At 49.2% G+C, this 23,914-nt stretch overlaps 1 protein-coding gene across 22 annotated transcripts in view; it reads right to left on the minus strand.

Moving 5' to 3' along the window:
- The window catches only part of LOC147574441 (pleckstrin homology domain-containing family M member 1-like), a 192,630-nt gene that overhangs the window by 157,606 nt on the left and 11,110 nt on the right, over window positions 1-23,914 (minus strand). For 11 of the 22 annotated variants that reach the window (XM_086685516.1, XM_086685517.1, XM_086685510.1 and 8 more), the window contains exons 4-5: window positions 23,225-23,851; window positions 15,872-16,283 (exon numbers count right to left, since the gene is read on the minus strand). In XM_086685516.1, coding sequence (XP_086541642.1) covers window positions 15,872-16,283; window positions 23,225-23,851 — 1,039 coding nt within the window. Of the gene's footprint in view, window positions 1-5,107; window positions 5,379-7,297; window positions 7,740-8,071; window positions 9,055-9,652; window positions 9,782-15,871; window positions 16,284-23,224; window positions 23,852-23,914 lie in introns of those variants that run through there. The other 11 variants (XM_086685504.1, XM_086685503.1, XM_086685502.1 and 8 more) reach the window with 6 other exon arrangements.

Genomic DNA, 23,914 nt, shown 5'->3' on the forward strand with positions numbered 1-23,914 from the left:
GAAATGTTGACGTGGTGGTGGTCACGTGAAAACTCAATGAGCTATATACTTACAATCGGTCAGATTTACCGTACATAAAATACACCTAATAAGCCGATTAAGCAGAAAGTGATGTCGAGGCTTTAGCTCAGGGTGAAGCCGTTCTTTGCTCCACAGTTGGCTTGTTTTCCCTCAAGACGCCATCCTGACCAGAATGTCCTCTTGACCCCCCCACTTCGGGGCCAGCCGGGGCCCTGGGGAGAAGGGAGGGTTGTGTCCCACCATCCCCTCTGTCAGTCCCTCTATCACCAACCTGGAAGTCGTCCCTCCGTATTTGCTAAGAACCTCACGACCTGACCAGTTTCATTCCTTTCCCTCGAAGCTGCCTCCAGTCATTCCGTAGGGCTCTGACGTCCACACGGAAGAACACACAGGGCAGAAGACAAGCAAAACCAAAGGAATTTCACAGGGAAGCATAAAGTCGCTCTGGCAATAGGCTATCAGATTCAGTGAGGGTTTCAGGCAAGATGCAGGGCTGGTAGCATGAGCCAGAGCCCGAATGGAGGCCTAGGAGACAGGTGAGAGCCTCTGTCCCCACCCTTTGTGAATTAACAGGCTCTGAGACACGGCAGCCCTTAGATGTCTGACCAGTGGGTTCAACAGAATCCGGAGGACAGTGTGGGAAGGTCAAAGCCTACTCACCATCGCTACCACAACATTCTCTAAATTCCCCTACGTGCCCAGTTCTCTGATGCAAGAAAGGAGTTTGTTAGAAGCTGCCCAAGACTGGACTCTTACATGCACACCTTGGAAAACAGGTTGGCAGCTTCTGAAATCCTAGTCCTGGGTATTTACCTAAGACTAAGTATGCAAAACACCAACTTTCCAAGAAACACCAAGCTAGTGGAAAAAAAAAAAAAAAGGTTTTAAAGTAGAACTGAGACCTTCAATTGCTAAGATTATATGTTTTCTACTACTAGTAGGAAATGGAATCCAGGAGCAAGAGGAGATCAGATAAACAAAATTACAGATGCTTCTGCACATGTAAGTCCAGGTCAATCTTAATGCTGCACTTACACAAGGAAGACTAAAGAATCAGCATGGAAGTCATTACTCTGTAACATCCCTTAATTATAATCAATTATAAAAGTGAATTAAACCTTTATTTGTGGAAGAGCCTGTTGAATTAAAAAACATTGTGACTGTGCTTTTGTGGACATTGGTGAAAGAGCTGGTAATGGAATAATTCCAGAATCGTACCAAGTAGCGATTGGTAGAATAAGTACAGCCCAAGAAGAAATATTTTTAGAATGGTATTTTCAACAATTTGAGAAAATAGCCACTAAACAGATATAAGAAGTCATATTCTTTTTTAAACTTTTTTTTAATGTTTTTATTTATTTCTGAGACAGAGAGAGACAGAGCATGAGCGGGGGAGGGGCAGAGAGCGAGGGAGATACAGAATCCGAAGCAGGCTCCGGGCTCCGAGCTGTCGGCACAGAGCCAGACGCGGGGCTCGAACTCACGGACCGCGAGATCATGACCTGAGCCGAAGTTGGGCGCATTTTAATTTAAGAATATGACTTCTTGGGGCTCCTGGGTGGCTCAGTCGGTTGAGCGTCCGACTTTGGCTCAGGTCATGATCTCGTGGTCTATGGGTTCGAGCCCCGCGTCGGGCTCTGTGCCGACAGCTCGGAGCCCGGAGCCTGCTTCGGATTCTGTATCTCCCTCGCTCTCTGCCCCTCCCCCGCTCATGCTCTGTCTCTCTCTGTCTCAGAAATAAATAAAAACATTTAAAAAATAATAAAATAAAATAATCAAAATGCGTTGAAGACCAATATTATGACCTCTTTCTATTAACACTATAGAAAATTAACCAAAAAAGCTACAGTATTGAGTATCTAGAATTTAAAAGTAAGTATAGCATTTTTTATCTGAGATAAATGATAATAAACTCTTCACCTCTACTAAGAGCCTGGGCCGACACACTTGAGGTCTCTAAACAAACCGGCTGTGGTTCTGGGGCACAGGTGGAGCCAGGATCACAGGTGGATCGGGGGTTTCCAATCTGGCACCGCCATTCGCTTGTCACCAGAGGATCTGCAGCGTTTGGTGCTATTGCGATCTAAATTTTGGAGTTTCCGGTAGTTTCCAAACTTTTTCTAACAGGGCAAGGTTCTCTTTTCAAATAAAATCGCATATGGAATAAACCGACAGATTAAATAGGTGGAAAGAAACACGGTAGCAGATCCTGTAATTGGTTTAGTATCAATCCCAGCCTCCTGTAAGATCTCCTTCCTGCCCCGGAGGTTAAAAACCACGGGGCCAAATTTCCTCGCGCCTGACCAGAGTTACCACTAATGTGAGACTGAGTTCAGAACTGAGTTGACCGGAAGACAGACAGGGGTAAGCTCCCCTCCTTTTCTGGGAGGATCAAAGCAAAGACACAGGGACCTATAGCCACCGGATTCCTGCCTCCCCGGGCTTCCCAAGCGAAGCAAGTAAAGTAGTTTGCAGTCCCCGGGGGAGGAGGAAACTCTAGGGCCTGGAAGTCTTTCTTGGTCACTCTTCCCACAGTTGGTCCCTTCAGTCCTTCCGATAATTTTTAAGTCGCTCAATATCTTTCTCTCTGTTTAAACTAGCTTAGATTGGTTCCTGTCACCTATAACCAAACCTTGACAGAAGTATTTATCAGGAAAAATTCACTCTCAAAGTTACAAATTATTACCTATCTCATTATGAAGTCAACAAATGAGAAGAAGCTGTGTGGATGAACATAAAAGTTTGAAACACACATTATGGAAGACACCTGCAGTCTTACATCAGGCTCAGAATTACATTCATTTCTGGATTTTTTTTTTTCTTCAGGGACCCATAATGGTTCACACAGATAACAAGATACGAGAGAGAAAACACTGTTTTGGAAAGTGTGTGGTTGTCTCATAGACTTCCTTACAAATTCAAAGTCTCTTGATTGAAATGACTCAGAGAGGGAGAGGGAAGATGGCGGCGTAGGAGGACGCTGGGCTCACCGTGCGTCCTGCTGATCACTTAGATTCCACCTACACCTGCCTAAATAACCCAGAACCGCCAGAGGATTAGCAGAACCGAGTCTCCGGAGCCAAGCGCAGACGAGAGGCCCACCCACGGAAGAGGGTAGGAAGGACTGCGAGGCGGTGCGCGCTCCACGGACTGGCGGGAGGGAGCCGGGGCGGAGGGGCGGAGGGGCGGCTCGCTGGCCAAGCAGAGCTCCCGAGTGTGGCTGGCAAAAGCGGAGGGGCCTGACGGACTGTGTTCCCACAGCAAGCGCGACTTAGCGTCTGGGAGGTCATAAGTTAACAGCTCTGCTCGGAAAGCAGGAAGGCTGGAGGACAAAGGGAGGGAGAGCTGCTGAGCCCCCAGACGACAGAGCTGAGTTTGGTGGGGAACAAAGGCGCTCGCCAGCGCCATCTCCCCCGCCCATCCCCCAGCCAAAATCCCAAAGGGAACCAGTACCTGCCAGGGAACTTGCTCGCTGCGCACAAACACCCAACTCTGTGCTTCTGCGGAGCCAAACCTCCGGCACACGCAGCCCATCAGCGAATCCTGCTGGCACATCCAGAACCCTCTGCTTCTCACCACCTCGACCGCTACCACTCGGGCTCCGACGGCTTTCACCCCTGGCCTGGCTTGTGGCGAGAGCCTCCTGACTGGTCTCTCTCCCCTGAGGTCCTTCAACATACGAGCCAGGATGACTCCCCATTTAAAGGAAGTCAGATCACGTCCCTTTGCCCCAAACCCTGCAATGACTGCCATCTCCCTCGGAGGGAAAGCTAACGTCCCTTCTGTGGCCCGCGAGGCCCTCCGTCACTCCGCCCTCATCTCTAACCACCCCCTTCCCATCTCCTTGGTTTCCTGGGCACGTGCCCATGGCAGGATCTTTGCATCTGTTCCCCTGCTGGAGCCACACAGGTCGGCCCGTGCCTTCCTGCCTCTCTCCCTGCACATCTCCTCAAATGTCACCTTATCTTGTGAGGGCTTCCTTGGCCACCCATATGAAATAGTATGCTCCCCTGCCGTGGCACTCCCCAAGTTCTCCATAGCAATTATTATCACCAGTCCATACTATACATTTACTTGTTAATTCTCTTCTTCCCTGCCTCTTGCACTAGGATATAGGAAGTCTGTGAAGACAGGGACGTTGCTTTGCTTCCTGCTGTGTCCCCAGCACCCAGAACAGCCTGGCACAGCACAGATACTTAATAAATACCCGCTGAATGAGCGTGTGCCTGGACACCACACACCCCTCTATGCTCCCTGGTTCCTAGGGCTCTGCCAGCAACTGGGGGGTCCAAAGGACGCACAGTTCTCTCTTCCGCAGCCTGAACTAGCCTTGGAGATTTCAGATAATTGTATAGGGTCTTCCTACCCTTCAGGGAACCTGACGGCCTAGGCATGAGGCACACTTTCTCTGGCATGGTTACACGGACTACAAGAAAAACCTAAAAGAAGCCAGTGTGGAGACCAGGGCTCTCCTGAGCTAGGAACCTGGCCGGAATCGTCTGCTGGGTCACGGCAAACAGAAAATGAAGTGAGAAAGAGACCGGCTCCAGGGCAGACTTTTCTGTTTGTGGGGGTTGTGGAGAAATTCGCTTATGGTTACTGAACGCTTTTTAGAATTGCACAGGGTGCGGAACTCGAGCTGGCCTCATTGTAAACAGCGCACAGAGGACGGCTAACAGATGGCAGAGCTGATACAACCCCACCAGAGCTGTTAAACAAACCATCGAAGACAGAGGTCTCGGGAAGGGGCACTGAAACGCCTTCCGGAGGCAGGGTTTGCTCTGAGCTACAGGCAGAACCCAGAGTCGTGCATAGTCACACGACCTCGGGGGGGAAGTTTCAGTATTTCAATATATGAAACAGGTTTGGGGGCATGATACTGTGGAGCTCTCATGAGAAAATATAGCACTTTTCCTGAAATGCTTCCCTGAATTACTCAGCAAGGGTGTTCCTGATTACATTTTGGCAAGAGGTTTTCCTCGTGAGAATACACTACCCAACCGGTAATGGAAAAGAGGGCTCTGGCACTGCTCTCCGAAAGGCACTGTCCCCGCGGCAAGGTCACTGGAACCCTGCGGTCACCTACCCATCTGCCTGCGGTGCACCACCCTGAAGTTCTGGTGCTCCTGGGCCGCCGCTGCCCTGCTTGGCCGGCCTCCTGGGGAAGGCACGCAGGCTTGGATTAAGGCCCCCGTGGAGTGGCTTTTCCTTGGCCCTTGAGAAAAATGCTGGAGGAGCCCAGGCCTGGACTCCGGAGTCCCTCCGGAAGAAGCCACGGAGTGTTCTGAAGGGCTCTCTGTGGGCGGCTCCTGGGGAGGCCGGTAGAAGTCATCCTCTGAAATCCAGCTCCTGCTCTTCTAGTGGGAAGGGAGGGAAGACACAGGTGGTGGTTGAAGGTTTTTGTGTGTTTGTTTTGTTTTACAGACATCTTGATGGAGACACAATTCACCGATCATCAAAGGAACCATTTAGAGTGCACGACTGAATACTTTCAGTGTATTCACAGAGTTGTGCAACCAGCACCACGAAGTTCAGAACATTTTCATTCCTCCAGAAAGAAACCCCGTGCTCGGGAGCGGTCAGTTCCCATTTCCCCTCAACCGCTCCAGTTCTAGGCCACCACTAATCTACTTTCTGTTTCTAGAGATCTGTCCATTCTGTTTACATAAACAGAATCTTCATTTATGGTTTGTCTTTTTATTCATTTGTATGTATATTTATTTTGGGGTGTATGGGGGGGAGACAGCATGAGCAGGGGAGGGGGACAGACAGGCAGAGAAAGAGAGAGACAGAATCCTAAGCAGGCTCTACACTCAGTGTGGAGCCTGACGTGGGGCTCAGTCTCACGAACCTGGGATCACGACCGGAGCCAAAATCAAGAGTTGAACGCTCAACTGAGCCACCAAGGTGCCCCAATATAAAAGGAATCTTATAAATGTGGTCTTTGTGTCTGCCTTCTCTCTGAACATCAGGTTTTCTAGGTCCATCCATGTTGTGGCAGGCATCGGTATTTCTTTATTACTAACTAGTATTCCAAGGTATGGATGTAGCACATTTGGTCTGTCCGTTCATCAGCTGATGGGCATCTGGGTTGTCTCTGCTTTGGGGCAATTATGAATAATGCTGCCACGAACATTCACGTAACCATTTCTTTTTTTTCTTTTTTTTTGTTGGGCAGACTGGAGGGCCTTTTATTCGCGAGGATCGGGGGTGGGGTCCTAGGTGTGGAGAGACAATATATACTGAGGAATGTCGGGGTCTCAGTGCATCCAAAACGTGGATTAAGGTGCTGGGGTCCTGAAACTTGGCGGGTCGGAGGACAGGTCAATAAATACCCAAACTGCCGAGGCGGGCGGAGCCTGCTGTGGCCCCCAGAGCTACATACGTGAGGAGGGCGCGCGAGTCCCCGAAAAAGCGGGGCTGGCGAAAGCAAAATGTTCTCGAGAAGGCGGGCGGGGCTCGCACTAGACGTTCGCCGCGGGAAGAGAACATTCCCGGGATAGTAGGGCCTCATGCACAGGGATTTGTGGTCTGCGAGCCGATAGGCGGGGGGCGTGTGGAGGGTGAAAAACTGATGGCGGAGCCCTGGCCCTGCTGTCTCCTCTAGATCCCAGTTTGCCCATCCACGGCGGGGCCTCAGCCAGGCCGGAGTTAGTAGGTGGTTGGTCTGCCATTCTCCCCAGCAGCAACTGCAGCATTCCTGGTTGCAAGCCTCCCTGGAGCCCCCTGCTCCTCCCTCCCCGGCCGCCAGGGGGCGGGCCCGGATCGCAGGGCTGGAGCTCAGCCGGAGACCCACGCTGGGAGGCGGTGTGAACGGGGAGGCGGTAGGAATGGCTTCTGCGCCGTGCTCAGGTCACCCAACCCTCCAGCTTGGGGTCCTAGGGTTCAGGGGGCGAAGGCGGCTCCCGGGTGGCGCCAGACCGGGGCGAGATGGTGGGCGCAGGCCACCAACCCTGTGCAGCCCAAGGCGGCGGCAGCAGCCAGAGCAACGGCGAACAGGAGCAGGGAACGCGCCTCCGATAGGTCAGGCTGGCAGGGAGCAGCAGGTGGCGGCGGTGCATGGGGCCTGGCCCCACCAGCGGGCCTTGGCCCAGAGCCACGGCCGGGGGGCCATATGGGAAGGTGCATCCGTGGCCCGGGGACTGGGGACCCCCGTGACAGCTGCGTCTCCCCCGGCCTGCAGCAGCTCCATCCGCTCCTGCAGCTGCCGCACGCACGCCTCCACGTCTCGGTTCCGGGCCTCGGCCTCACGGAGCTGACCAACTTGACCATGGCCCTCCCCTCTTCTCCAGTCCCTGGGCGTCCTCAGGAGAAGGCCTGCCTCACCAAAAGGCCCTGTTTGGTTTGTCTCTGTCTCCACGTAACCATTTCTGTGTGGACCTATGTTTTCCGTTCCGTTGGGTACATGTCTATGAGTGCAACTGATGGGCCATTCGGTAACTATGTCTAACTTTCTGAGGAATTTCCAAACTCTTTCCCTAAGTGACTACACCATTTTACATTCCCACCACATATGGGGATTCCAATTTCTCCACATCCTTTCCAACGTTTTTATTATCTGTTTGATTATAGCCATCCTCACGTGTGTGAAGTACCGTCTTGTGGTTTGGGTTTGCAATTTCCCCAGTGTCTAAGGACAATGACACCGAGCATCTTTTCACGTGCTCAGTGGACACCAGTAGATCTTCTTTGGAGAAATGTCTATTCGAATTCTTTGCCTATTAAAAAAAATTTTTTAATGTTTATTTATTTTTGAGAGAGACAGCGGGGGGGGGGGCAGAGAGAGAGAGGGAGACACAGAATCGGAAGCAGGCTCCGGGCTCTAAGCCGTCAGCACAGAGCCCGACGTGGGGCTCGAATTCACGAACCATGATCTGAACCGAAGTCGGAGGCTTCACCGACTGAGCCACCCCACCCAGGCTCCCCTAAGTCTCCAACTGATTTTGAGTTAATTCTTGTGTATGGTGTGAGGAAGGGGTCTACCTTTATTTTGTCGCAGGTGGACATCCCATCATCCCAGCACAGTTTGTCAGCCCTGCTTATAGGGTTTGAGATGAGGGAGGCATGGGTGAGCAGGACCCAGGACCCCTTCTGTTGCTGAGACTGAAGCTGCTCACCAGTGGGAGAAGTGGGGTGGGTCTGGGGTCACAGAATTGTGGGAAGGGATTTTAGCTTCCCCCCTCCCCCATTTCAAGCACTCCCTGCCTTTCTGTGCCTAAGCATGGATGAGCAGAGTCAAGAAGAAAGCTGGCTGGACTGCCCTAAGTGGCTGTCTACACAGAGGAAGTGACTCACACGAGAGGTGGGTCCAGCCCAGCTATTTTGTTAAGTGTCACCAGCCTCACCCTGAAGTTGCTATTTCCACCCCCTAAATGAGACTGCCCTCTCTGCTCCCGTAGACGCGGAAGGGGAGTAAGGCTTGGGCTGCCCTAGAGGGATTGGTTTGCACAGTTTAATCCATTCAGATGCTTTCTGGCACCTTAAGCCAAGAGTGGAGAACTCTGAGTCGGGAGTATCGGGGCCTCAGGGCTGGGCTCCAGGGCTCCCTCTGAAAACCCTCGGAATTAGCAGGTGCTTCCTTCAGTCAGTGACAGGACAATGTGTCAATCAGGGTGGCTACTTGGGAAGCATTTGCAACACAAGATTCTGAACAAAGCCTGCCTGGGCCATAGAGACCCAGGGGAGCTCCCCGAGGAAAATGGGCAGGAGCCCCACAGAGCCTGGCACACACACCTGGGAAGTCCTGCGGCCTCCCAGCTCACTATTCCTTAAGACTCAGCTCAGGGGCCGTCCATCACCTCCTCTGGGAAGCTTTCCTGACTATTTCCCAGCCTACACTCCTCCCGCTGCCTAGCTGGGTCAGGGACTCCTCGGGGCTCCCACGGCATTCTTTGCCCACCCCACCCAGCACCTACCAAGCTGTATGCAATGGCCACTCTTCTTTCTGCCTGGCACAGAGTTATCACAGGTGAGGGAATAATTCTTGAGTATCAAACGTCTTTGGCATAAAATAACAAGGCTGGGGCAAGGGGACTGGAAGGAAGGAGACAAATGTGAATTGTGAGGTGATAGAAGTTCACTGGTGAGGGCTCCTCTCTCCAAGGAGGTGAGGGAGACGATCGGGAAGTGTTCAGACTCGGTCCAGCGGCCACAGGTCAGCCCCCAGGAAATGATACTCCAGGAAACATCTTTTGTTCTCTTAGACAACAGACAAAACCAGTGGGAACACTGGGTCCTTGGAGCTACTGCACACAGGCCTGGACGGAGCTCTGTAGCTGTGCCCCAGCCAGGGCCCCCGGTCACCAAGCGGAGTGTGGGGGGAGCACCCCACTGTTCCCCCTCCCCCTTCCTACCACCTACCTTCCTACCTTCTGCTCATTCAAGCCCCCACATCTGGCCAGTTCCCTGCCGCTCTAACGGTGGAGGAAACCGCCACAGACCACGGGTCAAAGCCATGGCAGCACCTGCCACGAGGGGCCCGAGACAGAGGAATGCCACTTTCACTGGGTGAAGTCTTAGAATCCAGACTGTCCTCTGGAGTGCAACTGAGAAATCCGTTCACAGCCCCCCGGAGTCCACAAATAGAAGTCCCCTTAGCTCCCCCACTCCCGGCCCCTTTCCTTCCTGGCACTTGTCACCAGTGTAATTATGATGTGGGTAATGACTTGCCTGATCCAGTGTCTGTCCCCAAGGAGCAGGGCCCTTGTCCGTCCTGTTCCATCACCGTACCAAGTATGGTGCTTGGCCCAGAGCAGGGCCTCTGTGGTGAATGAATTTAAAATAATGGTTTTTGTTTCTTTTTTAAAGAAAGACTGAATGGCTCTCATGGTTATACGACTTGACAGTCAGAACCCTCTACTCACCCCCCCCACCCCCACCCCACGCCACCAAAGTGTCAAATAAATGGCAGTGACTAAGTGACAGAAGCACAGGAAAATGAGACTCACAGGGGTGACACGCGGGGTGGAGCCGGGGGTCCACCAGGTGGGCTGCACGGGAGTGCCCAGCGACTATCTACTTAGGGGAGGGATGAGTGGGTCCTGTGGGCTCTCAGCCACCTGAGTCCCCTGAGGCCTGCGGGGAGGCGGAGCCCGCCCTGGTCAGACCCACCAGCCCAGCCCATGCACTTGGCGGCCTACTTCTCAGCGTAAACTCCCAAGCTGGCATCTCGAGAGTCTCTGAGAGTTCGAGAGCCGTTAATTACGCCTGCACTCACCCAGGTACGGTGTGCAGAGCTGACCTTACAGAAGGGAACAGACATGCTCTTCCGTATCACGGAGCCGATATTCGAGTCCAGAGGCAGGAAATCAAGTGAAGCAGGCAAATGGGAAAGGGAGTCACTGGGGACGGTGCTTTTGGGACAGGGTGCTGGGGGAAGGCGGAGACAAGGGTGAGGAAAAGGGGCGAGCTGGGAAAGGGTCCGGGCAGATGGAATGGCAAATGGAAACGCCTGGGGCTGAAAGGAGCCTGCGGTGGCAGAAGCTGCCGGAGGCCAGAGGAGCAACGCCCGGTGAGCCGAGGAGCTTGGGTGACAAGTTAAGCTGCCCTGTCCCATCAGCTCTGGGACCCTGGCAAGACAGGATGTCGGAGCTGAGACACAACACGAGTCAGGTCTTGGACGGGAGTGAACTCAGCTTGGTCAACGCCACTCTGTGGCATCCTACTAGGGCGCGCAGCCCCAGACCCTAGGGGTAGCCCCCTGCTTCCAGCTCAAGCCGGGGGCTGTGGAGTCGTTCTTCTTTACCCTTCAGGGTGTTGACAGTTGTCGGCTCAAAACCTTCAGAGTCCTCTGACATTCTGGGCCCTGAAGACTCTTCAGGATAGTAAAAAATGGAGACTGTGACCTCACTTATACAGCTACATGGCTTATACAGTCACATTCAGTCAGTGGTGCTAGTCGGTCCGATATCTGTATGGACAAAACGTGACTTTTGACTCTTACCTCACACCATACACAAAACTCAGTCCCAAGTGGATCATAAATCTAATTGCAAAAGGTAAAACAACAAAGCTTCTAGATGAAAATACAGGGGTCTTCACAGCTTTGGGTAGAGATCTTAAAAATAGACACAAAATACGTAAACCACAAACAGAGAGGCCAATAAATTGAAGAGCATTAAAACCAAGAATTTCTGCTCCACGAAAAATACCATTAAGAGATTTAAAACACAAGCCATAGGGGCACCTGGGTGGCTCAATCAGTTAAGCATCCAACTCTTGATTTCGGCTCAGGTCATGATCTCACAGTTTGTGAGTTCAAGCCCCAAGTCAGGCTTTGCACTGACAGTGTGGAGACTGCTTGGGATTCTCTCTCTTTCCCTCTCTTTTTCTTTTGTTTTTTAATGTTTATTTATTTTTGAGAGAGAGACAGAGACAGAGTGCAAGTGGGCAAGGGGCAGAGAGAGAGAGATGGAGACACAGAATCCAAAGCAGGCTCCAGGCTCCAAGCTGTCAGCACAGAGCCCGGCGCACGGCTTGAACTCGTGAACCGCGAGATCATGACCTGAGCTTAGCCGACTGAGCCACCCAGGCATTCCTCTCTCCCTCTTTTTCTGCACGCGCATGAGCGTACACACTCTCTCTCAAAATAAATAAATAAACGTTAAAAAAACAGGCAAGCCATAGACTTGAAGAAACGTTTGCTATATGTATATGCGACATATTTTTTTCTCTAATAAAAGACATATCCATAATATGTAAAGAGCCTCTACCAATGAATCAGGAAATACACACAACTCAATTTAAGAATGAAGCAATGACTTAGAGACTTCCAACAGCCAATAAGCAAACGAAAAGGTATCAAGATCGTTAGTCATCAGGGAAATGCAAATTAAAACCACAGTGAGGTCCCACTGCACACCTATTAGAGTGGCCGAAATGAAAAAGACTGATGACCCACTGGCTAGGATAAAGAGCAATGAAAATGCTCACATATTGCCAATGTGAGTACAAGTCAATGCAAGCACTGTTAGAAAACTGCTTGGCAGTATGCACTAAAGGTAAACATACGCCTTCCCAATGACTGGGCGATTCCGCTCCTAGATATAAACCCCCAGAAAAGAGTGCAGAGGGGTTCACAGAAATACAAATGTAAGAACGTTCACATCAGCTTTCATCATAATAGCCCAAACCTGGAAACAACCCAAATGTCTGTTAGCAGGAGAATGGATAGATGCACTGTGATATACTCTTACAATGGAATGCTACAGAACAATGGAAAAGAACAAACTATAGCCTCATGCTATATGCACAGGTGAACCACACAGACATAATGCTCAGTGAAAGAAGCAAAAGAGTATGCATTGTACAGTTCCTTCCATACGAATGAAGTCGAACAATAGGAGAAATTAATCTACGGTGCTAGAAGTCAGAATAGAGGCTTCCTTTAGAGGGGAACAATGGGACAAGGCATGAGAGAGCCTTCTGGTGGGCTGGAAGTGTTCTATGTTTCCATCTGGAGGGTGGCCATAGAGGGTACATCGTATATAAGTACTCACTGAGATGTGTACTAAAGATCACTTTACAGCATTCCTCGAAAACGTTCTAAAGGGGGAAATAATAGTCTTTTTTTCTGGTAAATTTTTAAAAATCTTTATTTTTGAGAGAGAGAGAGAGAGCGCGCGCGCAGGGGAGGGGCAGACAGAAAGGGAGACACAAGAATCGGAAGCAGGCTCCAGGCTCTGAGCCGTCAGCACAGAGCCCGACGCGGGGCTCGAACTCACGAACCACAGATCACGACCTGAGCTGAAGTCGGACGCTTAACCGACTGAGCCACCCAGGCGCCCGGAAATAATAGTCTTTTGAACAAATGGTGCTGGTACCACTGTACATCAATATGCAAAAGAATCGAGCTGGGCCTCGTCCTTATACCATATACAAAAGTCAACTCAAAATGGATCATAGATCTCAGTGTAAGAGCTAAAACTATAAAATTTTTAGAAGAACACATAAATCTTTGTGACCTTGGGCTAGGAAACGGGTATACACGGGACACCAAAAGCACAAATGGCGAAAGAAAAAAATAGGTAGACTGGACTCTATCAACATTGAAAACGTTTATGCTGTAAATGTTACCACCAAGAAAGTGAAACGACAACTCACAGGATGGGAGGAAACAGTTGCTAATTATGTATTTAATAAGGGTATACAACCCAGAATATATAAAGAACTATTATAATTCAATAATAAAAAGACAAATAATCCCATTTTAAAATGGGCCAAGGGGTACCTGGGTAGCTCAGTGGGTTCAGCATCTGACTCTTGGTTTTGGCTCAGGTTGTGACCTCACGTTTCGTGAGTTCAAGCCCTGCATCGGGCTCTGTGCTAGCGGCAAGGAGCCTGCTTGGGACTCTCTCTCCTTCTCTCTCTGCCCCTCCCCTACTCATGCCCGCACTCCCACAAAATAAATAAGTGAAAAATAAACAAAATAAAATAAAAATGGGCCAAGGTTCTGAATAGACATTCCTCCAACGTAGATCTACAAATGGCCAAAAGTCACACAAACAAGATGATGCTTGACATCATTAGTCATTAAAGAAACGCAAATCAAAACCGTAAGTAGATACTGCTCCTGCCGCCTGCTAGCTATAATGACAATTTTTAAAAAGACAGTAAGAACTGTTGGTGAGGATGGAATACATTGCTGGTGGGAATATAAAATGGGGCCGCTGCTTAGGAAAACAGTTTGGTAGTTCCTCAGAAGGTTAAATATAGAGTTACCATGTGACCCAGAGATTTTGCTGCTGGGTATACATCCAAGACAATCAAAAATATACCCACACAAAAACTTGTACATGAATGTTCATGGCTGTGTTATTTATATTAGCCAAAAAAATGGGGGGAAAAAAACAAAAGTCTATCCACTGATGAAGGACAAAATAAAATGTGACGGGTTCATACAAAGGAATCTACAATGAATTATTACTCCCTGAAGCACAGATCAGGCTCCAACAACGATGAATCCTGAAAACAGTATGTTAATTGGAAGAAGCCAGTCACCAAAGGCTGCATATTACAGGATTCCATTTCTGTGAAATGTCCAGAATAGCAAATCTATAGACAAAGGAAATAAGTAGTTGCCAGGGGATGAGGGGAGTGAGGCGGGAGGAGGAGGATGGGACGTCACTGCTAATGGTAAGGGATTTCTTTTCTTTTCTTTCTAAATGTTTTTGTTTATTTTTTGAGAGAGAGATAGAGACAGAGCATCAGCAGGGGAGGAGCAGAGAGAGAGGGAGTCTGAAGCATGCTCCAGGCTCTGAGCTGTCAGCACAGAGCCCGACATGGGGCTCGAACTTGTGAACCACAGATCATGACCTGAGCTGAAGTCAGACCCTCAAACGACTGAGCCACCCAGGCATCCCAAGGGATTTCTTTTATGGGGGATGAAAATATTTTCAAATTCGATTGTAGTGATGGCTGCACAACCTTGTGAATATACGAAAAAAAATGGAATTATACACTTTAATTAGGTGAATTGTATGGTATATGAGTTATATCTCAATAAAGCTATTTAAAAGTGTGTGTGTGTGTGTGTGTGTGCGCGCGCGCGCGCGAGCGCGTGTCCTAATCTATTTCACGGCCTTGGCCCCATCCTGAGTTACAGGATCTGGAAGCTACCGGATGAGAGAGATATGCACGGATGGAGCTGAAAAAGCAAGACTATATCCTAACGTGACCCCAGACAACAGCTGGGATAAACCTGGGGTTCTGTATGTCTGCATGCACACGTGCATACAACTTCCTACCCTGGCTATTCATCCTAAAGGACAAATGTGAAATGGCAAAGAGCTCAGGTCCACAGCTTTGACAACCGCTTCACTGGGCCGATGGTTCTCAAGCCTCTGACCCATGGCTCTGTGCAGGAGATTCCCAGGGCTGGCTTCCCTCGGGGTTATCAACAAAGGAGACCGGCCCATTCTAGAGCTGCACTGCCCAACAGAAACAGAATTCCAGCCACATGTATCATTTTAAATGTTTTACTAGCCACGTTTTTAAAATGTAAAAAGAGGGGCGCCTGGGTGGCGCAGTCAGTTAGGTGTCCGACTTCAGCCAGGTCACGATCTCGCGGTCCGGGAGTTCGAGCCCCGCGTCGGGCTCTGGGCTGATGGCTCAGAGCCTGGAGCCTGTTTCCGATTCTGTGTCTCCCTCTCTCTCTGCCCCTCCCCCGTTCATGCTCTGTCTCTCTCTGTCCCAAAAATAAGTAAGTGTTGAAAAAAAATTAAAAAAAAAATGTAAAAAGAAACACGTGTAATTAACTTTTATATTTAACCCAACATCAAACATATTTTCATTGTAACACATAATCGATAAATGATTGAGTATTTCACCTTCTTTTTTTTTCAGACGAAGCCTTCAAGATCCAGTGTTTATTTCACATAGCTTATCTCAGTTTGAGCTAACCACATTTTACACGCTCATTCAACAGCCACGTGTGGCTAGTGGTTACCATAGGGGATGGTGCAGTTCTAACCTGGCTCATATTGCAAGATGAGTATTCTCAAAGTCTGGTATTTTAGCAAATCTGAATTTAATAATAACAAGAGCTGAGGAGGAAACCAAGGCTCAGTGAGGCAAAGGGCCTCGCCCGAGGCCTTGAGCTGATAAGTGGCAGTGGTTATGCGCAGGGTCTATGATCAGATGAGAATTATCTTCTCTACGGGGTCAATGTGAGAGGACAAGAGAGACCCATGGGAAGGGACTGGCACCGTGCCTGGCTCACGTCCGCCGTGACAGATATGAGGGGCTAATGGAGACAAGGCAGAGACCACTCGGGGTGGCTAGCTGGGGAGACCCTGCACCAGCTCTGAGACATTTCCCCAAGACCTCTCCCCGAAAAGCTTGTATCACTCACCGGGCTGGTGGGTGAGGACACCCCAAGGCTCCGTGCAGCTCCGTCATCCTCCACAGACTTCTGCTGGCCGCTCCCCGGGCTGAATGCTCTGGCCGCCGCCTCTCCCACGGGACTGGAAGGCCTCTGGTCTAAAATGCTCACCGAGGGGACAGCTTTGGCAGTGCCCAACTGCAGCAAGCCCAGGGTGCCAGGTGCCTGGGGAGGCGGCTCCTGCTTGCGGTCCCCATCTTGAGTCCCAGAGGATGCTTGGGGCGGGAGGGGCTCTGCGGGCACATCAAAAGGGATGCTGGCCTCCAGGCCGGGGAGGGGGAGTGAGGCCCGCCCCGTGGGAATCTCCATTTCTCCACTCAGTCCGCTCAGTCCATTGGTTGGCACAGAGTTTACCTGGGCTTTGCTGAATTCCGACAATACCCTGGAAGTTTTTAAACAGAGAAACCTGTGTGACAAGCTGTCAGCTAGAATGCCCAAGGCTATTGGGACGGCGGTAAGAAGGCAAAACTGCTGTCTGGGGATTTCCAAAACAAAACATCCTCGTCATCCACCCACCGTGCTCCTCTGCTTACACACAAGCCTTCCTCTGACACGCCTCACAAAGTTTCTCCCCAGCTGGGACTGAGGTAGAGTGGGCGGCCAAGGGAACTGCGGGGCCCGGGATCTCCGGTGCAAGCGCTGGTCCACCAGAGCTGGGCCGTATGTGGGGTCCCAGATGCCTCCTGTTCCCAGGACCTGCTGCCGGAGATCAGTGTACACGGGGTGCAGGAGTGTGCACGCAAGTATACATGGGGTGTGCACCTGCTCACTCTTCCAATGGTACTGCCTCTTCCTGCCCTTCAGTGGTGCTTCAGGGACTACAGGGAGCCAGTGTTACTGTCTTTACATACACACACACACACACGCACGCACATGAAAACTACTCTGGGCCTTCTAAAATGTGCACTGGCTAGTGGCTGCTCCCCTTCTCCTGAGGCTTCTGAGAATCCACATTCTGTTTCTGAACTAGAACTATTTGCTGTCTCCTCCTTTGTTTATGAACCAATAGAGTATGTCACGGGCGAATACAGATTCCTACAACAACAAAGCTACCCGGGGCCCAAGAGATTGCCCATATCTGCCCTAATGGTTTACACTGGGTCAGAAGATGTGCCAAACTCCCCTTAATGTGGGCTCATTTCCATAAGGATTTTAGAACTCAAGTTTCTACCTTAATGTCTTCTGGCTGAGCTGTGTGCTCTTATCTACATCATAACCCCAAACAACATTTCAAGACATGCTAGTCAAACATTGGTGAACAACCCATACATTTATGGGCAACTGATCTGCAGCCCAAGACATTTCAGTGGGGAAAGAATAGTCTTTTCAACAAATGGTGCTGGGATAAGCGAACAGTCCCATGCAAAAGAAGAAAGTTGGACCCCTACCTCATACCATATAAACAATGAACTCAAAATGGATCAAAGACCTAAAAGTAAGAGCTAAAACTATAAAACTCTTAGAAGGAAACAGGTATACATCTTTGGATCAGGCAATGGTTTCTTATATGACAGCCAACAAATAAGTAAACAATAAAAAATAGGTACGCTGGACTTTATCAACACTAAAAGCTTTTGGGCTTCAAAAGGATACTATCAAGAAAGTAAAAAGATAACCCATAGAACAGGAAAAAAATCTGCATATCTTATATCCAAGGATTATCACATATCTGATAAGGGTCTAGTATCCAGAATATAGAGAGCTCTTACAATTCAATAATATTAGAACAAATAATCTGACTGAAAAATGGGCAAAGGTTTACAGAGACACTTCTCTAAAGGTATACAAATGGAAAGTACATGAAAAGATGCTCGATATCATTAGACGGGAGTGAAATACAAATCAAAACCGTAATAAGATACTACTTTATGCCTACCAAGATGCCTATAATAAAAAAGAGAGAGGGGCACCTGGGTGGTTCAATCAGTTAAGCATCCGACTTCGGCTCAGGTCATGATCTCACGGTTCGTGGGTTCGAGCCCTGTGTCGGGCTCTGTGCCGACAGCTTGGAGCCTGGAGACTGCTTCAGATTCTGTGTCTCCCTCTCTTTCTGCCTCTCCCCAACTCATGCTCTGTCTCTCTCTCTCTCTCTGTCTCTCTCTAAAATAAGAAACATTAAAAATTTTTTAAAAATTAAAAAGACAGAGAATAACAAGTGTTGGCAAAGGTGTAGAGAAAATGGAACTCCTACACGCTGCTGGCGGAAATGTGAAGTGGTGCAGCCTCTGTGGAGAACAGTTTGGTAGTTCCTTAAAAGTTAAACATAGAGTTACCATATGAGTCAGCAATTCAACTCATGGGTATATACCCAAGAGAATGAAAAGACAATGTCTGCACAAAAACCTGTACACGAGTGTTCACAGCAATATTATTCACAGTAGCCAAAAAGTAGGAATAGAACAAATGTCCACTAACTGAAAAGATAAAACAAATTGTGGTGTATTCACACAATGGAATATGATTCAGCCATGACCCATGCTACAACACGGATGAACCCTGAAAACCTACTAAGTGAAGGAAGGAGGTCACAAAAAGCCACATAGTGTATGATTCCGTTGGTATTAAATGTCCAGAATAGGTAAATCCATAGCTAGTGGGTAAGGGGTTTCCTTAAAGGGTGATGTTGGTTGGCTTTGGTTGGCACACTGCTGTGGCCCCACAATAGGTTCCTAAAGTTCACGGACTTCATTCCTTTACCCGTAAAACCGGCACGGTAACAGCACCCACCTATGACTGTGTTCAAGGCTGAATGAGATCATATAGGTAAAATGCTTATAGAGTGTCTGGCACAAAGTAAGTACTCAATAAACATTAACCTCAATTTGTCATTGGTTGTTCTTATCGCCACTGGCAAGACTGCTTAGCCTCTACACACATGGCTATAAAAATGTAAGGAAAGAGAATTACGGAAAGATTCACCAGCATTACCGAAATGGTTATCAATTATAAATGACCCCTCATCTGTAAGACACATTTTAATGATGGAGTGGACTGGGTGTGGGAATAAAGAAACACCACCCGACAGCAAGAAGCTTGTGTGATAAATTAGAGTTTCCACCAAATCAACACCACGGTCAGGATGAAATCAAGTTCACAGGAATCTCACCAGGATCAGAGCTGGTCGGCAGGACCCAGAGAGAATAAGAGACATGCACATCAAGTGGGAAAAAGTGCTAGAGATGAGGTTTTGAAGGAAAAGTGAAAGAAAGAGAATTTTCAAAACTTTTGAAGAAAATGCAACCAACATAGGGCTGAAACGGTGACACCGCTCCGGTCCTTCCACTTCTGTCCAGCTCAGGGCAGCGTTTTTCAAAAACTGCCTGTTGAAAAATTCTAGAAGTTTGTGCTTTCATTTAGAAGACAGTCTGGAAACATATACGTATTATACACATACGTATATTGCGCGTACACAGAGGCGTAGGTGTGGAATAAAAGCATGGGCTGGAGAATCGGCATGACCACCCCATAAAGTGCCCCCGCCAAGCGATTCTGAGCCTGCGCTTTTCCTGAGCGCGTGGACTAGCGCGTTGGGGTCCACGGCACCACCTGGCGGTCAGGGGTGCTCATGAAAGTACAGGAGGGGGCCGCATGTGCGAAGAATCATTTCCCCCAAGAGAAGGCCTCATGATAACGACCTCTGACAAATATCACCAAGCACAGATCTGCAGCCGTGTATACACAGACAAGTAGCGCGAGAACTGACATCACGGGGACCCCCAGTAGTAAAATGATGATGACACCGCCTATGGAGCACTCACCCTGTGATTGGCACTGCTCTAAGCGCTTTGCATACCTTAACTCACTTCCTAGCATTCTTATCCCCGTCTTGCAGATGAGGACATCAAGGTCAGAAAGGTTGAGTATCTTGCCCGGGGTCGCAAAGCTGGTTAATGGAAGACTCCAGCAGTCTGGCTCCTGAGTCCACACTCCTAACCACCGGCCCCTAGCTGTGCTTCTCAGCGATCACTGTAATTCAGACCCAACCAACACAAAAGAAGCTATTCAGGCCATCAATCCTCTATTCACAAAGCAAACTGCAGTTTGGTTTCCAGAAAACATTAAGTTAATACATTTCCTTGGAATGTTACATCTTTTGTACTTTATGTTTAACTTGTAGATGATTTTAAAAAACTTTTTTTAACATTTATTTTGATAGAACGCCTGTTCTCTCTCTCTCTCAAAATAAATCAACTTTAAAAAATCCACGTAAACAAATATTTAAGTAATATGACAAAAATAAGCGAACTCTTAACTGCTGATGTGACTCTTCACCCTCAGACACACCCTCTAAGAGCTGGTGTGTGTGGACGTGCGAAGATAACTTCAAGCCCAGCACTCAGAGTGACGGTGCTGGATGTGTGTTTGTGCATCTGTGTGCTCTGTGTTTGCTGGTTCCGCACGCCACTGCCCCGCGCTGGTCTGTACATCCTGACCCTCTTCCCTTGACTTCTCCCACAATGCCCAGGATGACGCTTCCCACACAGGGTGGACGGTCACTGATTCAACGGCCTTAAGCTGGAATTTTCCAATCACAAGACTCACGAAAGATAAAAGCAGGGCACATGACAGACAGAGGGCCGGCGGGCTGGCCTGTGGGAGGAGGAGACACAAGGAAGGGTTCAGACAGGTGAGTGAACTTAAGTCACGCCATGGGCCCAGCCGATAGAGCGGGGATTGCTCCCTTCCAGGATGTTCTACCTAAATTCTTGTTTGATGTTTGAAAGTTCTAGCTAATGTGCTCTGTTGCTCAGAAGCTGCTTCAGCCGTAATTCGCCCCCAGGCATCTGATCTGATTCTCAGCCAGAGAATCCCTATGAGGGAGCCTCCACTTTACAGATGAAGAAACAACCTCACAGAGCCAACGCTTGGCCTGCCGTTACTGGACTTGTGACTGGTAGAACAGGGCTTGAGGCCGGATCCTGCTACAAGCCAGTCCGTACCGGCACCCAATCTGGTGTTCTTCCCACAGCAGCTGGGAAACCTGTAAAGACTTGAATGAACCAAGAAGGTAGGGGCACACAGGAGTAGAAAAGAAGATCCTAGACACTGGCTGAGGGAACATGGGTCTGGCTGAAGGAAGCGCTTAATAAAAGTTTACCATTTTCGGGGCGCCTGGGTGGCTCAGTCAGTTAAGCGTCCGACTCTTGATTTTGGCTCGGGTCATGATCTCACAGTTCCTGGGATCAAGCTCTGCATCACGCTCTGCACTGACAGCAAGGGGCCTGCTTGGGATTCTCTCTCTCCCCCTCTCTCTCCCTGCCCTTCCCCAACTCATGCTCGCTTGCTCTCTCTCTCTCTCTCTCTCTCTCTCAAAACAAATAAATAAACTTGAAAAAAAAGTTTATCATGTTCTACCTATTAGATGAGCAAATATCCAAAAGTTTGATAATACCTTCTGCCTACAAGGCCGAGAGGGCACAGGTACATTCCTGACAGAGTGTAAACGGCGGTTATCTATGAAAATTGTAGATTCATTTATCCTTTGCCTCAGCAATTCTGTTTCTGGGACTTTACTGAACAGAGATAGTTGCATAGAATTAGAATATCACATACACACGGTTATTTATAGAAAGAGTGAACTCCAGTGTCCAGTAAATACAGGGCTGGTCAAATAAACTAAGGTACATTCATACAATGGAAACACATGCCACGGGGAAAAAAAAAAAAAACTGAAGAAACTGATATGAAGCTCCAAAACAAAAATTCTGATCTCTTCTGAGACAAGGTATCAAACAGTATATTTATAATAGCTTTGTGGGGATGAGGCAGAGATAAGAAATATAAAAGACATTTAAAAAGTCTATCTATTCATATCTGTTAGGTGCATTTAGAAACATCAGAAAAAGACATGTAAAGGGGGTGCCTGGGTGGCTCGGTCAGTTAAATGTCTGACTTCAGCCTAGCTCATGATCTCACGGTTCGTGAGTTCGAGCCCCACGTTGGGCTCTCTGCTGTCAGCACAGAATCTGCTTCAGATCCTCCGTCCCCCTTTCTCACTGCCCCTCCCCTGCTCATTCTCTCAAAAATAAATAAATAAACTTTAAAAAAAAGAAAAAGAGGGGCGTCTGGGTGGCTCAGTCGGTTAAGCGGCCGACTTCGGCTCAGGTCATGATCTCACGGTCCGCTCTGTGCTGACAGCTCAGAGCCTGGAGCCTGTTTCAGATTCTGTGTCTCCCTCTCTCTCTGCCCCTCCCCCGTTCATGCTCTGTCTCTCTCTGTCTCAAAAATAAATAAATGTTAAAAAAAAAAATTAAAAAAAAAACAAAAAAAGAAAAAGAAAAAGAAAGATGTAAGGAATTAACAATTATGGTTACAAAGGTGGAAAAGACGTTTCACTGTAGGTAGACTTTTTTTTCTTACCATAAAAATAAATCTATTAAAAAATGAATGTTTCTTTTTTTTTTTTTTAATTTTTTTTCCCCAACGTTTATTTATTTTTAGGACAGAGAGAGACAGAGAATGAACGGGGGAGGGACAGAGAGAGAGGGAGACACAGAATCGGAAACAGGCTCCAGGCTCTGAGCCATCAGCCCAGGGCCTGACGCGGGGCTCGAACTCCCGGACCGCGAGATCGTGACCAGGCTGAAGTCGGACGCTTAACCGACTGCGCCACCCAGGCGCCCCAAAAAATGAATGTTTCAAAAGGGCCTGAACGAAGAAGGCTCTGCTGTGGTGAGCATGGTTAACATAGAGAGATGGTGACTCACTACGTTGTACACCTGAGACTAATATAACACCGTGCGTCAACAATACTCAAATAGAAAAAAGTTCTTTTAAAGAGATAGCTCTGCCCAGGGTCCCTTCTCTAGTCAAGTTCATTGCTCCCTGTGCTCTTCCTCCACTCACTTGCTTGGCCCCTTTTGTGCACCACCTCCTCCAGGCCTCATTCAGGGTCTGTGTCCTTCAGAGGCCTTCTGGGAGGTCGCAGCGGAGCACCCTGACGCGCTGGGCTTCACTGCGTCTTTTGGAAGTCGTACATCTAACTCCGAACCGTTAGTTTCCGCCCTAGAGGCAATAATATTTTACACGAAGCCTCAGACAAATTAGGTAACTTGTCGAAGATCAGCCAGGGGCAGAGCCGGAGCCTGATTCAGCTCTGAGCCCTCCCTGAATCCATTCTCCTCGCTGCCCCATGTTGCCTCCAGTTATAAGTCCCGGCAACTCCAGTCCCTGAGGAAGAGCCACGGTCCTCTTTTCCTTTATGCCCTTAGAGAGCTCAATGCTCAGTGACAGGCAATCACATGCCATAGGAAGGGAGAGAAAGAGGAAGAGGAGAAGGAAGGAAGGCAGGGGGAGGAGAAGGAGTGGGGGGAGGACACTCACTCTTGCAGAGACGGGTCTGAGTCATCGGCATTTGCTGTCCCCAGATCGGAGTCGTAGGACATGGGCTCCTCGGAACGATCTGGACTCTTGGAGCCATTCACTTGGAGTGGGCAGCTATCAGAGTTTAGGCTGCAAGACAGCTGGGATGAACTGGCGGTGTCCAGGCTGAGGGAGGAGGCCGTGAGCTTCCGGTTCCGTCGGATCTTATGGCCTGAGTGCTGGACTTCGATGTCCTCCGAGCCTGAGGAATGGGAAATTGAATCCAGAGACTCTTTCCGCTGTAGTTCTGTCCCAGAGGTGGTGAGGGGGTCGAGCTCAGAGAGCGGGCAAAGCCCAGAGAGAGCCAGTGGGGTAAGCATCCACTCGTTTAAGATGACAGACTTGTAGGAGAGCTCGAAGGATAAGGACGTCAGTCCCTGCAGGAAGCTGAGGAGGAACTGGCCCTCCTCGGCGTCTCGAAGCAGGGCTGCGGGCTGATAGTACTCGCACAGGCGGGCGGGCTCCTGGAGGAGCAGCTTCAGGTAGCACTCCATCAGGCCGTCATTGAGGGCCAGCCTCAGCCAGGCCCGGCAGCGGCCCACGTCCGTGCTGACAAAGATCAGGTGCTCCAATTCCGAGACGATGTGTCTGCGGGTGGAGAGGACAGGCTTGTTTCAAGAAATGATTTCAGATCACGGAGGATTGTTTTAT

This window comes from Puma concolor, chromosome E1 (genome assembly GCF_028749965.1).
Source record: "Puma concolor isolate L17-30 chromosome E1, mPumCon1.1.hap2, whole genome shotgun sequence".
Taxonomy (NCBI): domain Eukaryota; kingdom Metazoa; phylum Chordata; class Mammalia; order Carnivora; family Felidae; genus Puma; species Puma concolor.